Source organism: Ornithorhynchus anatinus, chromosome 4 (genome assembly GCF_004115215.2).
Source record: "Ornithorhynchus anatinus isolate Pmale09 chromosome 4, mOrnAna1.pri.v4, whole genome shotgun sequence".
NCBI classification, from domain to species: domain Eukaryota; kingdom Metazoa; phylum Chordata; class Mammalia; order Monotremata; family Ornithorhynchidae; genus Ornithorhynchus; species Ornithorhynchus anatinus.
This window is the reverse complement of record NC_041731.1, coordinates 89,879,949-89,896,464: the sequence shown is the minus strand read 5'-3', so window position 1 is coordinate 89,896,464 and position 16,516 is coordinate 89,879,949. Positions and strand designations below refer to the sequence as shown.

Sequence of the window (16,516 nt, the reverse complement as noted above, 5' to 3'; positions counted from 1 at the left end):
CTCCATCCCCTTGCCCCCTCCTACCTCTCCTCCCTCCTCTCTTTCTACTCCCCACCCCGCACGCTCCGCTCCTCTGCCGCACCTCCTCACCGTTCCCCCGTTCTCGCCTATCCCACCGTCAACCCCTGGGCCACGTCCTCCCGCTGTCCTGGAATGCCCTCCCTCCTCGCCTCCGCCAAACTAATTATCTTCTCCTCTTCAAAGCCCTATTGAGAGGTCACCTCCTCCAAGAGGCTTTCCCAGACTGACCTTCCCCTTTTCCCTCTGCTGCCTCTCTACCCCTCCTTCACCTCCCCTCAGGTAAGCCCCCTTTTCCCCCCTTTCCCTCTGCTCCTCCCCCTCTCCTTTCCCCTCCCCTCAGCACTGTGCTCTCTGCTCATTGTATATATTTTTATTACCTATTTATTTTGTTAATGAGATGTACATCCCCTTGATTCTATTTATTGTTATTGTTTTTGTCCGTCTCCCCCAATTAGACTGTAAGCCCGTCAATGGGCAGGGACTGTCTCTATCTGCTGCCGATTTGTACATTCCAAGTGCTTAGTACAGTGCTCTGCACAGAGTAAATACTGCTCAATAAATACTATTGAATGAATGAATGAATCCTTATTGGACCTGCACCTGCCTAGAAAGACTAATAACCTGACCCAAGCTTCATCTTTGGTTCAAGTACTCACAGCCCATATTGGTCATGGAGATCTCTATTTCATACCAGAGTGAAGCACAGTGGACATAATACCATCTGTATGTCTGATACATAGTTGTCCTTCATATTAGCTAAGCGCTTTCTATGTGCCAGGCACTTTACTAAGCACTGGGGCTGATACAAGCTAATCAGGTTGGACCCAGTCCATATCCCACATGGGGCTCACAGTTTTCATTTCCATTTTACAGATGAGGGAACCGAGACACAAAGAAGTTGAATGACTCACCCAGAAGATGTGGCAGAACCAGGATTCATTCATTCATTCAATTGTATTTATTGAGCGTTTACTATATGCACAGCACTGTACTAAGCACTTGGGATGTACAATTCGGGCAACAGATAAAGACAATCCCTGCCCAATAACATGGTCACAGTCAAAAGGGGGGAGACAGCAAAACAAAACAGAACAAAACAAGCAGGATGAGAACCCAGGTCTTTCTGACACCTAAGCCTGTGCTCAGTCCACTAGGCCATACCGCATCTCAAAAAAGCTAGTATGTCCAGGTTTTTTCAAGCCAGCCTACCCAGCAATGTTTGAGGAACCCATGAGGAACCTAGAAACTGGCATCAGAATATAGCTCTGCTCCTTGAGAAAAACACTTTCAACTCAGGTGCAGAGCATCATAGAAAGCTCATGACTCTCTCACATAGGTGCTTTGAGAGGACAAATCTAAGCAGCCATGCAAATGAGAATGAGCTGCTTTTCAGAATCAGCAAAATGCTCAAACTGCTCACTGTCTGAAGAAGACTGAGGTTACAGACCAGCTCCTAACTTGTAAACCCAAAACAATCAAGGACCTCCATTAGCAATATGAAGCTGAATTTTGTCACTAAATTCTTCTCTTTAGGAAGCACACAGGCCAGTGATGCATGGGATAGATAAATATTGACAAGGTACACATGGCATTTGGGGAAAAGAATGTTAGTGCCACCATGTCATCAAGATTTATACTAAACTATAAAGTCCAATCTTTCTTAGAGGTCACACTTGACCTCTACAGCAGTTACCTCAGCATCACCTAAATGCAATATTAAACATGGTGGTAAAGCAGGATGACAAACAGTGAGCCAGACCGCCTTCAATGAAGCACACTGGTCACACTCCACTTTACTAGGAGGTACACAGGAAGAGAAGGAGTGACAGTCATACCCAAACAGGTCACATGCAGTAGTCACAAAAAGGGTGAACAGAAGAAACCTGAATTAGACTAGAATGATCCAGACCAAACAGTTTTAAGTGTAGAGACAATCACAGCGCCATCTTGCACAAAGTCATTACATTTCTCTGAGCATGGAATCTCTTGTGTTATTTCCCAAGCACTTAGCACAGTGCTTGGAAATGCTCAATCAATACTATTGATTGATGTTTTTATGGTATCTGTTAAGTTAATAATAATGTTGGTATTTGTTAAGCGCTTACTATGTGCAGAGCACTGTTTTAAGTGCTGGGGTAGACACAGGGGAATCAGGTTGTCCCACGTGGGACTCACAGTCTTCATCCCCATTTTACAGATGAGGGAACTGAGGCACCGAGAAGTTAAGTGACTTGCCCACAGTCACCCAGCTGACAAGTGGCAGAGCTGAGATTCTGACTCCAAAGCCCCTGCTCTTCTTACTTTATGTCAGGTGCTGAACTAAGCACTGGAGTAGATACCAGCTAATGAGGTTGGATACAGTCCATGCCCCACATGGGACTCACTGTCTTAATCCCCATTTTACAGATGAGGTAACTGAGGTGCAGAGAAGTTAAGTGACTTGACCAAAGTTTCACAGCAGACAAGTGGTGGAGCCAGGACTAGAAGCCACATCCTTTTGACTATGCACGAGGCCACACTACTTCTCAATGGAATGATTGAGCTCTTCAAGTACACACAAACAGATGGTAGTAGTGAATGGCTAGTTCATTAGCTATAAAGACATCTAGGCAACTACATCTTAAATGATTATCTTGGAGCAAAGATTTCTAGAAGACTTCATTACCAAGAAGCGAAAACAAACTTGGTACCTGGCACTGGCAAAAATTACAATACAAGGGGCATTCTTTGGGAACCGGTATTGCATCACTGTGTTAGACACACTCAGTAATAATTCACCTCCAATAATGTCTGCTTTTAACCCTGGAAGGCAGGTTTATGTGAACATAGCATGTATTCATCTTATACCTATATTTTTATATTTTTCTCAGGACACACTCATATCTAAGCTAATATGGAGGAGTATGTCTTAGAATCACAGTTTATGTTCCCAGGATAATTTTTCTGACTAATTTCATCTATGCGCCAGGCTGCCTAGCATATATTTTGTAATTAGCAAGTAAAGTTCTGACCTATTCCTTCTATGTAAAGGTGATCAGTTCAATGGCTCATAGAAGCAGCTCCTCGAAGTTAAATGAATAATCTCTTCAGTGGCACAAACTCTGTTTAGCCCAGGATTCTTTCATCAAATCAGCAGTGCATGCTGTCCAAATCTACATGAATAATCACTTACTCATTCTAGATAACAAGAAGGAAATTTTAGAAATTAAATGATGAATCACCTGGATGGATGTTACCTTTTCTAAAGGACTTTCTACTCGAGGAATGCTGATCATCGGCACCTGGGCTAGAGGGTCCATGTGAATGTGTTCATTTTCTGGTTGTCTTCCTCTAAAATTATTTACGACACACACAACCTAAAAGATTTAGAAAATTATTGTAGGGAGTCCAAAACATCATGCTTCTGGTTTTGACCATTATGGTTAATGCAATTCTAGTCAATTTACAAAATATTATATTCCTTATTAATATTTAAAATTATGAAATGATCTATCTAAATTTCAAGGTAACCAACTTGAACATATTTGATAATATAATTATAATAAAACAATTACTTGAATCATTGAAGAAGTTTACTCTTAATTATTACAAAAACAGACTTATTGAGTCAGGAATTTTTAAAGTACCGTAGTACCTTCTCTATTGATTAAAATCTATACCTTGTAATAAAACAAAAACAAAATGCATACCTTCACTATTTCTTAAATGTGAATAATTTTGGGTTACTCCAAGAACACTGTATTCACACGGTACCTCTGATGGAATTACCTCGCCTCTATCATAATACTTAGTACAATGCTTTGAAATATAGTCTGCACTTAATATCTTATTTAATACCTCATCAACAACTGACCTTCTCCAAATCAGTACTTTTCCTTCCATTCATCTTTATTTATTAAGTTTTAACATTTGTTTCATGCACTTGACATTTAAAGAACAGCCCACTTGAATTGCTAGAGACTTCTTAAGAGAAGAGAAAATTAACTTTTGGACCAATGGCTATACAAAAGTATATACTAAAATGAATGTAACCATTTTTCCTATAGATAGTTGCACTTTTGTATTTAGTGATTTGCATTACTATTTATGCAGTTCTAGTTCCCCCTCTAGACCATAAGGTCATTGTGGGCAGAGAATGTGTCTGTTTATTGTCATATTTTACTCTCCCAAGTGCTTAGTACAGAGTTCTGCACACCGTAAGCACTCAATAAATACAACTGAATGAGTTCTTCCTCCTATCTGTAATTTATTATGTGCCTGTCTCTCCCATTAGATCGTATGCCCTTTGTGGGCAAGTAGTATATCTACAAATTCTACAGTACCTCCCAAGAGCTTAGTACAATGTTCTACACAGAATAGGCACTCAATACTTCCTACTGGTTGACTGATATAAATTAGGTGCTTGTAATGCTAAGCTTGTAATGTAATGTAATGTAATGCAATGAATAAACTCATAATGCTTATGAGAAGCAGCATCACAGTGGTTAGAGCACGGGCCTAGGAATCAGAAGGTTGTGGGTTCTAATCCCTCCCTGGCCACTTGTCTGTGTGACCTTGGACAAGTTACTTCACTTCTCAGTGCCTCAGTTACCTCATCTGTAAAATGAGGATTGAGACTGTGAGCCCGATATGGGACAGGGACGATGTCCAACCTGATTTGCTTGTATCCACCCCAGTACTTAGTACAGTACCTGGCGCGCAGTAAGCGCTTAACAAACACCACAATTATTAAACACCACAATGATTTATTGTTTGCATAGAGCAACTGATGTTCAATTTATTGCCTGCTATTTTTCTGCACACCGTTCACTTTATAACATTTGCTTTAATTTGGTTTATGGTAAAACAAAATTATGAAGATTACACCCAGTTACAACTGGATATGATAATTTTTTATAAATGTGTAGTGTATAGTTATAAATTCCATGAAGTTCAAAAGTTCCTATTGGCAAGCCTTTGATTTAGCGAGGCTTTTACCACTGAATTTTCCCTAATAGCCAATTAGATTCTGATTTCTCTCCAATTTTGCATGCAAAACTACTGTGAACAATAATAAAACTATGAGCTGAGGTATTTATGCCAGATAAAGAACATTCCTTTTTGGTGCACTTATAGCACACTTACAACAACGACCACGGATTGCCACTGCCATTCCAAAAAAAGACTGAACGATTAAAGTAAAGAACAATTGTGCTGGTGGGAAAAAGATCCCTTCATCAAGAGGCATTATTACTGGTATCCACTGTCATTTATTATGAGCTGTGGCTGTCGCTGTCAATGAGGAATGGCCTGTCCAAAGTCATTATGGTCTGTTCCGGTTATTCCTTTTGCATAGGATCTAGGGGCTTTAAGGGACCATGAGAGTTTACCTACCCAGGGATCTTGATTCTTCTTGTGCAGAAGAGTAACATTAAATGAAACCTTTGAGAAGTTGGTGTACAAAGAGCCAATAAATAAAATTCAAATAAAAGATGTCTTTATCGTGATAATGTTGTCTTGTTTTTGTTTCGTTCTGTTTTGCTCTGCCGTTTGTCTCCCCGGATTAGACTGTGAGCCCATCATTGGGCAGGGTTTGTCTTTATCTCTGTTGCCGAATTGTACATTCCAAGTACTTAGTACAGTGCTCTGCACATAGTAAGCGCTCAATAAATACTATTGAATGAATGAAAGATAGGGGGAGGGAAGAGGAATTAACAGGGGAAGGGAAGACAAGGTGAGATGGGCAAGGGAGATAAAGATAGAAATAAGGAAGACAGAGAGTTGGGGGAGGCGGGAGAGAATGATGTGTAGGGGTAAAGGAGAGGGGGAAGGAATGAATTCCTTATTCCTGGTTTATATGAGAAGGGGGAAGAGAAGGGGCCAGAGGGGTACTGAGTTGACTTCTATCTAACTCATCACCTTGTCCCTCTATCAATCATATTTATTGAGTGCTTACTGTGTACAGAGCACTGTACTAAGCACTTGGGAGTAGTACACACGTTCCCTGCCCCCAGTGAGCTTACAGTTTAGACGGAGACCTCCTCCTGGTCTGCTTCTCCTGTTTTGGACCTGGCTGGGGTGGGGGTTGAATCTTTTCCTCTAGCCTGCTTTGGGCTTTCCTCTTAACCACCCAGAGTGTAGCAGATCACAGCTCTGCCAGGGTGTATGGTCACATGAAACCCAGGTCAGAGACTCCTCTTGCCCCCAGCCCAAAGTGCAGCACCCCACAGTCAGACCAGAGCATATGGGGCATGCAGAACCCAGTGCTGAGACTATTCTTGCCCTCTGCCCCTGGACTTTCCTTCCCAGAATGCAGCTGACCACCACCATCATCAATTCACACAGTGGCCTGCACCTGTGGAAAGCTTGGCTGGCCTTGGCACTGCTGCTTCTCCATGGGTACAGAAGGGGAATGCTGGTCAGAGAAAGAGAGCAGCACCAGTTTGCCCTACTGTGTGGTAAAAACAGTGGGGCCTGTTTTCTGGGCCAAGGTCACGTCCACCAGTAGAGGCCAAGGAAGGAGCTCCATTGGCCTCTTTCCAGCTGCAAAGAGTAGGAGAGCAAACAAGCACGTATCCTTTCCCAAGTGCTTAGGACAGTGCTCTGTACACATTAAGCGCTCATAAATACGACTAAATGAATATCCTTCAGAGGCCTTCCCTGACTAAGCCCTCCTCTCCTCTCTCCCTCTCCTTTCTTCGTCACCCTGACTTGCTCCCTTCATTCCTCTCCCCACCACTCCCAGCCCCACGGCACTTACGGACGTATCCGTAATTCATTTATATATATTAGTGCTTGTCCGATCCTCTAGACTGTAAGTTTGTTGTGGGCAGGGAATGTGTCTGTTGATTGTTATATTGTACTCTCCCAACCACTTAGTAGAGTGCTCTGCACACAGTAAATACTCCATAAATACGATTGAATAAGTGAATGAATACTTGCTGCCCAGAAAACTGTGAGGAAGATTTTATGGCACCTCATGATGCTGGGTCTTTCTCCAGAAAGGGTGCCTACTCTAGAGACTATCTTGAGAGCCATGGTTTCCTGACCTCTGAACTAGCCCATCACTCACTCCTTGGACAGGGTCATATCTAAAGGACTCTATGCAGTTGAGATACTCTCTTATTTATAAAGACCTCAGGTCTTTCACAACCATCATTAGGAACTTGATCATTCAGTGTTTTAATGCTAACGTTTAGGGACCCAATTACAACCTAAACTACTTTTAACAATGGGCAAACACCATAGTAAGCATTTGGGTGATCACCCAAATATCAATATTTGAAAAGTCAATAAGGAGAGTATAAACTGTGGTATTTGTTTAATGTTTATTATATGCCAGGCACTGTACTAAGCACTGGGATAGATACAAGATAATTAGGTTGAGGGAAGGACAGATACAGAGCATAATCAAACTATAGTCCTGGCAACAAAAAATTGATTACATTCAATAGTATATTTGATAATGATGGTGATAATTATGATAAATGTGGTAATCGTTAAGCACTTACTATGTGCCAAACAATATGTGCCAAAACAGAGAAGCAGCGTCGCTCAGTGTAAAGAGCCTGGGCTTGGGAGTCAGGGGTCATGGGTTTGAATCCCAGATCTGCCGCTTGCCAGCTGTGTGACTTTGGGCAAGTCACTTAACTTCTTGGTGCATCAGTTACCTCATCTGTAAAATGGGGATTAATCCTCTACGCCCCATGTGGGACAAACTGATTACCTTGTATCCCCCAAGTGCTTAGAACAGTGCTTTGCACATAGTAAGCGCTTAACAAATACCACCATTCTCATTATTATTATACTAAGCGTTGGGGTAGAGAGAGGATAGTCAGTTCAGACACAGTCCCTGTTCCACCAGGTGCTCCCACTTTAAATAGGAGGGAGAACAGGCATTGAAGTCCCATTTTACAGATGAGGAAACGGTGGCACAAAGAAATTAAGTCATTTTCCCAAGATCACACAGCAGGCCAGTGCCTGATTTAGAACCCAGGTCTGGGCTCTTTCCACTAGGTCACAGTGCTTCTTTATGTCTGAAAACCACCGATAGCAAAGTGCCACAACTAATCACTATGAACTAATCAATTAATGGTATATATTGCATGCCTCCTGAAAGGAAAGTACTGTGTAACTGCTTAGGAAAATAATACAGAAGCAGGATAAATTCCCTGCCTTCAAAGTGATTATAATAGTATGAGGAAGACAGACAGGTAAATTAATTACAAATAATTCCAAATAATTACAAATGTATAACCCAGTCCTTAGTACAGTGCTTGGCACATAGTAAGTGATTAACAAATACGATTAAAAGAATAATGGAAATAGGATGAAGAATGAGGACCTAACAGATAAGTCGTAGTAATGAAACATGATGAAATGAGTGATATAGTCCCATTTGGGGATCATGTCATCCTGTTCCTGGCCCAGGTATGTAGGTATGTAGACCAGTTGTCCAGTGCAAACACGGACAACCTGCCAGCTGGAGTGATGTCAGGGAAGGACCACTTGAGCCAGAGTGACCATCGCCCCCAGCGTAAGGTGAGCCACGGAGCCCTGTCTCAGCTGGCTCATTCATAAGGTCGCTGGTCTCACTGGTGATGGCAGGGGAGGGGTGGCCAGCTGAGCTGGGCAGAAAAGGAGCCCAACAGTTCCAGATGTCTGGGTATCCTCATGGATGTCGGGGCCTGGGTAAATTGAGAAGCATCATGGTCTAGTGGATAGAGCATGGCCTGGGAGTCAGAAGGACCTGGCCTCCAATCCCGTCTCTGCCACGTGTCTGCTGTATGACCTTGGGCAAATCACTTCATTTCTCTGTGCTTCAGTTGCCTCATATGTAAAATGGGGATTAAGGGTGTGAACCCTATGTGGGACAGGGACCGTGTTCAACCCTACTTGCTTATAGCCACCCCAGTGCTTACAAGAGTGCCTGGCATAGAGTAAATGGTTAACAAATACCATGATTATTATCTTTATTATTATTATCATTATTAATATCAGTGCACTTTGGGTCTGGTGATGACAAACATGATGGTGGCACTGGAGGAGGAAGAGATGCAGCAACATGACTGTGGGATAGTAGGGGGGTGTTGATTCACACTGAGTGCATAGGGGTATAAAGCATTGTAACTGACACTTGGAATAATAATAATAATAATAATGGTATTTGTTAAGCACTTATTATGCCAACCACTGTTCTAAGCAATGAGGGAGATACAAGCTACTCAGGTTAGACACAGTCCCCGACCCACAACGGGCTCACAGTCTTTATCCCCATTTTACTGATAAGGTAATTGAGGCACATAGAATTTGAGTGACCTCCCCAAAGTCACACATCAGACAAGTGGCAGAGTTGTAATTAGAACCCAGGTCCTTCTGACTTCCAGGTCTGTGCTCTATCCATTAAGCCATGCTGCTTTGATAGAACAGAACTGTACAGTAGGGTGCAATATTGTCTAGCAGAGTACAGTAGAAGAGGCACAGTTTCAAGTCCACTCAACTTCATCTACCTTCGCCTTTCTGTCTTCCTTTCTTATTCCTTTCCTTTATTCTCCTTCTCTCCTCTTTCCCTCACTTTCCCCTCTGCCCCTTTCTCCCTATTCTTCCCATTTTCCTATTCCCTCCTTCTCATTCATTCATTCAATAGTATTTATTGAGTGCTTACTATGTGCAGAGCACTATACTAAGAGCTTGGAATGTACAAATCGGCAACAGATACAGTCCCTGCCCTTTGATGGGCTTCCTCCTTGACCTCTTCTAAGTGTCCCCTGCTGATGCTCAGTCCCAGGATGGCTTCCCTGTGCCACCCCCCATTTTCACAGGGAAGGAAATCTGACATAAGTCACACTAAAGATCTGCCACTTTAGTCAACTGTTTACTTGGTCTAACTAATCTCCATCAGAAAGCACCTCAACCACACATTTTTGAAGGAGGGATGTAGCAATCAATGATCTTACCACGTTTTATGCTGGAGGCTGAATACCGAATTTGCATGCTCAGTAAGGCAAACTAATCTTAAGAAGTGACAGAATTTTCCATCTCAACCCACATTTTGTTTCAGTCTGAAAATCAGGGGTTAGAATCATAGTTCAGGGTTAAGTGATTTGGTTCTATTCTTAAGCCTCTGACTGTGTGTCAGTTTTGTTTTATAAGGGAACTGAGATTTTGGAAATAACCACAGTTATATACTCCATCATTTTAGTCCAAATGAATAATATATGAATAAAGGGAAAACTGTCTCTACCTACACTTTTATTCTCTCTAGAGTCCCTTTTGTCTCCCTCCCTCTCTTCCACTCTCCTTTGTTCCCTCCCTCCCTCTTTCTAGATTTCTTATAGAAACTAGCAGAAATTCAGTCTTCACTGGAGTTTTCACCTACCTTGTCCCTCCCACGCTCCCAACCCACTAAGGGTCGAGCCAAATTGCCGGCATGAATCGGGATCAATGATGCTGGATCTTTTCCTCCAGGAAGGAATGGAGTAGCCAGGAATCACTGAGTCCTACCCCCTAAAGGCGAAAGCAGCCATGGCTAGGCCCCCCCTCTTCAGGTCAGTGACAGGTGGGATAGCAAAGAGCCTGCCGCTCTGGAAGAGCTAAGTCCTGAGAACCCCCAAGATTGCACATTGGATAGTCCATAGGGACGGTGATGGGGAAGGATCATCTCCTAGGATACAAATCAGAGGCCCAGATGCTGTGGAGACATGGGTCCATATTGCCTCTCCTGCAGACACTGTAACCCTTTCACAGTATTCCAGAGATCCGCTTTGTTCTTTCCAATCCTCCCCTGGTCACTGCTCTCTCACCAGACTTGCCTGGTCCCATCTCTCTCTGGTCAGCAAGGCTTGACTTCCGGTTGCCAATAGCACCCAGATGCTGAGTGAAGAGAGGGCAGCCCTAAGTTCAGTTGCCGCTCATTGTTGTGGCAGGACTCAGCACTTTCTGGTTTGCATCAGGACCTGCTGACTGAGTGCCCCTTCCAACTGGGCAAACCCTGCCAAACCGGCATGAGTACTCATAAACAATCAATCAATGAATGGCTTTTTTTGAGCACTGACTCTCAATCATATTTATTGAACACTTACTTTGTGCAGAGCACTGTACTGAGAGCTTGAACTACGTGCAGACCACTGTTCTAAATGCTCAACACTAGGGAGAGTACAGTACAACAGAGTGAGCAGACACGTTCCCTCCCCATAATGAGCTCATATGGTATGCAGACTAGATTTTCATGAACAGAAAATTGGTGTTTGGTTTCTCAGGACTGCCATTTGCTAGTTGCTCATTCTCTGGCTTTGAATATACAAAAGGTGCTTGTGAATGAATAATAGTGGTGGGTGTCATTCACAAAAACCAAAAGAAGCAGGGATGTCTACCCATCTTTTCTGACGTTTTATCCCGTCTCCACCATTGCTAGGCTTGGGAGTAAGAGGACCAGAGTTCTAATCCTAGATCTGCTGCTTGATTGCTGTATGACCTTGGGTAAATCAATTAACTTTTCTGTGCCTCAGTTTCTTCATCTGGAAAATGGGGACTAGAAGTCTGTTCTCCCTCCTGTTTAGACTGTAAGCCCCATGTGGGACAGGGACTTTATCTTACATGACAATCTTGTATCTGTCCCAGTGCTTAGTACATTGCTTGGCAAACAGTAAGCGCTAAACAAATAACACAGTTATTATTATAATCATCATCATCATTATTATTATTAGGCTACAGTGGAGGTAGATGTATATGCATCTTTTATCTCTTTGTCCAATTTTTCTCCCTTGTGAGTAGATCTTGGGCCTAATCCACTCATGGGTTAGAGTTTGAATCTAAGGTCATGGCTTCTAAATCTGCTCTGCCACTTGTCTGCTGTGTGAGCTTGGGCTAGTCATTTCGATTCTCTGTGCCTGTTACCTCATCTGTAAAATGGGGACTGAGACTGTGAGCCCCACTTGGGGCTTGTATCCACTGCAGTGCTTAGTACAGTGCCTGGCACACAGTAAGCACTTAGCAAACATCACTGTTATTATTATTATTATTTACCTTGGTCACCGGATGTGTCCCAAGGAGGCACTTTTTGGTCGCCCCAGTGGACACTGGCAGGGAATTGTGGAGCATCTAGTCACTGTAGCTACAGGGAGCCCAACAATGGTTGGTTTATTGGTTTTAGAGACAGACTTTTCTAAGTAATGTCTGCAATATCAATGGCTGAACCAACCCTTTGTGTCTAACTCAATTCATTGTACTTACCAAAAACACAGCTATAGATATTCCAACAAGAAACCCTGCTATCACATCTGACCAGTGATTCCGATATTCTGCTACTCTGTTGACTCCAGTAAGGAAGGCCAAACACATTAAGCCCAAACATAGAACTGGTTTAGCGAGTCTTGTTCCTTTGGCTTTTATTGTGTTGGTAATGTACATCTGAAATAGCAAAAGGAAAAAGATAAGCAATCATGCAGGTTCCCTTCTAATTAAAATGTTTCAAACCAGACAATTCTGATTAGTGTAATTTTGAATAGTTATAAACCTTCCAACAAGTCATAGTGTGGGTTGTTAAATTATACTTACTTGAAGTTGCCTTCTCTTAATATTTTAAAATGATCAACAGAAAGCCTTCTCTGAATGGTACTAGAAGTGTCAGATACCAAGTTTCATATACCAATAAGGTAATGCATTCCTTCTAATTTTGTCAAATTTGTCTCTAGTTTTTACAATTTTGGAAATTTTCTAGTCATATGTTCAGAAAACACACAATCTATTTGCTACCAAAATTAGCAATGAAACATAAAATATTTGGAAAAGCAAACTTAGAAAATGAGTTCATGCTAGTTTGAAATCAGATTTTGTTCCAAAACAAAATGCTGACTCTGCTATTAATAGATGTTCTTTACTTTTTTTAATCACATGAAGCAAATCTTAATTACAACAAAATAGTTAATTACAATGGGGAAAATTTGACAGCATCAGAAATAATGAATAGATACCTGTAGCTCTGGCATATTCACACATGCTAATCAAGACGAATTAGTGGCAATTAACCTCATTGCTTAAAAAGTCTACAAGTCACAGCTCTTCAACAATAACATGGTTCCTCCCCCAAACCCAATCTGTTCTATTGTTAAATAACTCACAATCCAAACCAAGTGGCAGGAAATGAGAAAGTGAGCGAGAGAAAAAGAGAGAGAGGGAGGGAGGGAGAGAGAGAGACAGAAAGAGTCCCACAGATGGGACTTGCTAGTTATTTTTTGAATATGAATGTAAATTTGGTCCACCAAAGAAAAGGGAATTTTCACAGCTTCTTTAGGAAACTAATGGTATCAAAATACACTCAGTTCTCCTGAGGCAATCTGGTAAAACCTAAGGTTAAGGAAAACTTGTACTGTAGTCCCATTCCAATGCACTCTGCAGGTAAGAAGGTAACATTATTACCATATAACATAATAAGGTAACGTAATAACAGTGTGAAATTGCCAGATGAATGTTTCTTATCAATCAATTGTACTTATTGAGCACCTACTATGTGCAGAGCATTGTACAACGCACATGGAAGAGTATAAAAGAGCTGGTACAGACATTTTCTCTCCACAAGGAATTTATAGTCTAGAGGGGAGGACAGATATTAAAATGGATTACAGATATGTACATAAATGCTTTGGGACTGAGGATGTAGTGAGTATTAAGTGCTTAAAGGGTACAATCCAAGTGGATCAGTAATGAAGAAGGGTGAGGGAGTAGGGGAAAAGGGAGCTTAATCGCTAGTTCCCTAATAGCATACTAGACCAAACAGGTGGTGAAAACACATGTTGGGGCAGAATTGACTGTATTAACAAAATGACTGTAAAATGATTCTAGCACAGATGACACCCTTAGAAATGCTTTGACAGTGATTTGTTCAACCATATAATCAGGTCCTCACTTGTGGTGAATTAAAAAAAAACTACCTAGGGTGATAGTCCATTTATTAATTCATTTGTTTATTCATTCAATTGTATTTATTGAGTGCTTACTATGTGCAAAATACTGTATTAAGAGTACAATATTACAGTAAACAGACACATTCCCTGCCCACAACGAGTTTATAGTCTAGAGGGTGAGACCAGAGTCACAAATATGAAATAAACCATATCTATACAGGCATGTCATCAAAGTGAACAGTGGTCATTTTTTCTACTCTGCCATATGTTTCTACTTAATCATTTAAGCTCAGGCATAATTGATTTTAATTAGATGGAACCAAAATAAGTATATAGGGCATTTGGTTTGGGCTTTGCTCCACCTCTCCAGAAGAACAAAAAGACTTTTACTTTTGCTATTTTTGCTACCAGTGACACCAGGGTAGGAAATGCTGCACTTTATGTATTACACATTTTCTACAAATTGGATGAAAGCTACTCTATTACTTAGCCAGAATGTGTATAGAAGCAGAGAATAAAGCTCAGTTCAAAAGCTCTCATGAGTCTGATATAAAGCAAACAGAATGCTTCTACATAGGCCAGTACGACCAAGCGGCGATCCCTTTGGGTACTCTTTTAATAAAATAACCACCCAGTTTGAAATGCACTAAATAACAAAAAAAAATGCATGAATGAAAGTGGGGACTCATTGAATAAGTGCTATGAAAATTTAGGATACAACACACTGAGACAAAGAATGAATGACTACAGCTAGAATACATCCCTTTATCTTTAAAAAAAGAGACAAAATATTCAAAGCTTGTTCATCAAACAACCATGCAAAACAGTCAAACAACCGCACAAAAGAGACAAGAATGTAAGAACAAGAACTATTGAGAGCAGATTCATAAGACATCTTCTGACATCTATTCAGACTGCTTTCTCTCAAAGTCAAGACCTGACTCAATTACAGGACTGAGTCTTCCAGGGAGTGTGTACACCAACTCTTTTATTGTGCTCTCCCAAGTGCTTAATATAGTGTCTGCTCAGACGTAAGCACTCAAATATGATTGATTGATTCACCAAAAACTACTAATCAGGCTGAATCAGAATGAGTAAGAGACCATATCATGCTGGTTCAAAAGTTAAAATGTAGTCTAGTGGAAAGAGCACAGGCCTGGGAGTTGGAAGACCTGGGTTCTAAACCTTCAGTGATACATGTCTGCTGTATGACCTCGGGCAAGTAACTTCACTTCTCTGTGCCTCAATTAACTCATCTGTAAAATGGGGACTAATATTGTGAGCCCCATGTGGAAGAGGGAATGTGTCCAATCTGATTACCTAGAATCTACTCCAGGGATTAGAACAGTGCTTGGCCCATATTAAGTACTTAACAAATTCATACTTATTATTATATTACTACTATAATATTAATTTGAATTCTTATAGCTAGTATTTAGGGTTTGAGATATTTAAACATTGTATCAACCACAGGGGAGGACCACTTTCAAAGGAGATGCATCTAACCTTAACAGCTAAAAGATTCCTCTCTGAGCTGCTGGATACACAGTGGAAAAAGGTAATTAGGGTGGATAAGGCTATCTGGGAAGTGCAGCTTCAAAAGAGTGGCCAGAGTGAAGCAATCTGGGAGGCAGAGTGGGAAAGACTTTGAAAGTGGGTGAACATTCAAGACAGGAAAGAATAGTGACAACTACACTGTTCTCAGGAAGGAGGAGGAGGAGAAGGAGGGGAGGTAGAGAGAGAAAGGGAGGAAGGAGAAGAAGGCAAGGGAAGTGGAGGGGGAGGAAGAGGCTGAGAACCACCAAAAATGTGAAACAGGAAAGGGGGTATGGAGTGGGAGAAAGACCTAGCATGCAGGGGGTTAAATGCAAACAGCGATTGGCATTAATTGGCTAGCAGAAAGAAGAAAGATGAAAAAGCCAATATGTTAGATTTCTAACGCAGAGACAACCGGAAGTGAGGCAAACAAAAAAATAGAGTTTCAAGAGGATTATGGGATTGTGACAAAAATGAAAAAAGCACTAGAGTGCAGACAAGCATTTGAGCACAAGAAGGGGTGGTCTTTATGTGTTGTGTATGATGGTTTCACCAAGTTTACACTCTAATGGGACAGTGAATGGTTATCAATTGTTATGTGCCAAGCACTACACTAAGCACAGGGGTAGGCAAAAAATAACCAAGTCAGACATGGTCTCTTGTCCCATGTCAAAGGTTAGGATACTTAATTTTCCATATTTTCCAGTTTTAACTGGGTTACTTAGTTTTACAGGTGAGAAAACTGAGAAATAGAGAATTTAAATGACTTGCTCAAGGTCACACAGTAGGCAAGTGGCAGAGCCAGGATTAAACCCAGATCCTACACCTAGGCTTCTTCCACAAGGCCATGTTCATGGCAAGGGTGTATATCACTTGGTTATTCTGTACTCCCTAAGCATCTAATACAATGCTTAGAAGTGGCATGGTTTAGTGAAAAGAGCACGGGTTTGGGAGTCAGAGATCGTGCATTCTAATCCTGGCTCCGCCAGTTGTCTGTTGTGTGACCTTGGGCAAGTCACTTCACTTCTCTAAGACTCAGTTTGCTCATCTGTAAATAGGGATTAAGACTGTGAGCCCTC

The 16,516-nt window shown here is 41.5% G+C and overlaps 1 protein-coding gene across 2 annotated transcripts in view; it reads right to left on the bottom strand.

The window, feature by feature from the left end:
• The window catches only part of PLPPR5 (phospholipid phosphatase related 5), a 98,874-nt gene that overhangs the window by 19,938 nt on the left and 62,420 nt on the right, over positions 1–16,516 (bottom strand). The window contains exons 4-5 of one of the 2 annotated variants that reach the window (XM_029062053.1): positions 12,232–12,408; positions 3,243–3,377 (exon numbers count right to left, since the gene is read on the bottom strand). In XM_029062053.1, the coding sequence (XP_028917886.1) occupies positions 3,243–3,377; positions 12,232–12,408 (312 nt within the window). The remainder of the gene's footprint in view (positions 1–3,242; positions 3,378–12,231; positions 12,409–16,516) is intronic. The other variant, XM_029062054.1, reaches the window with a different exon arrangement.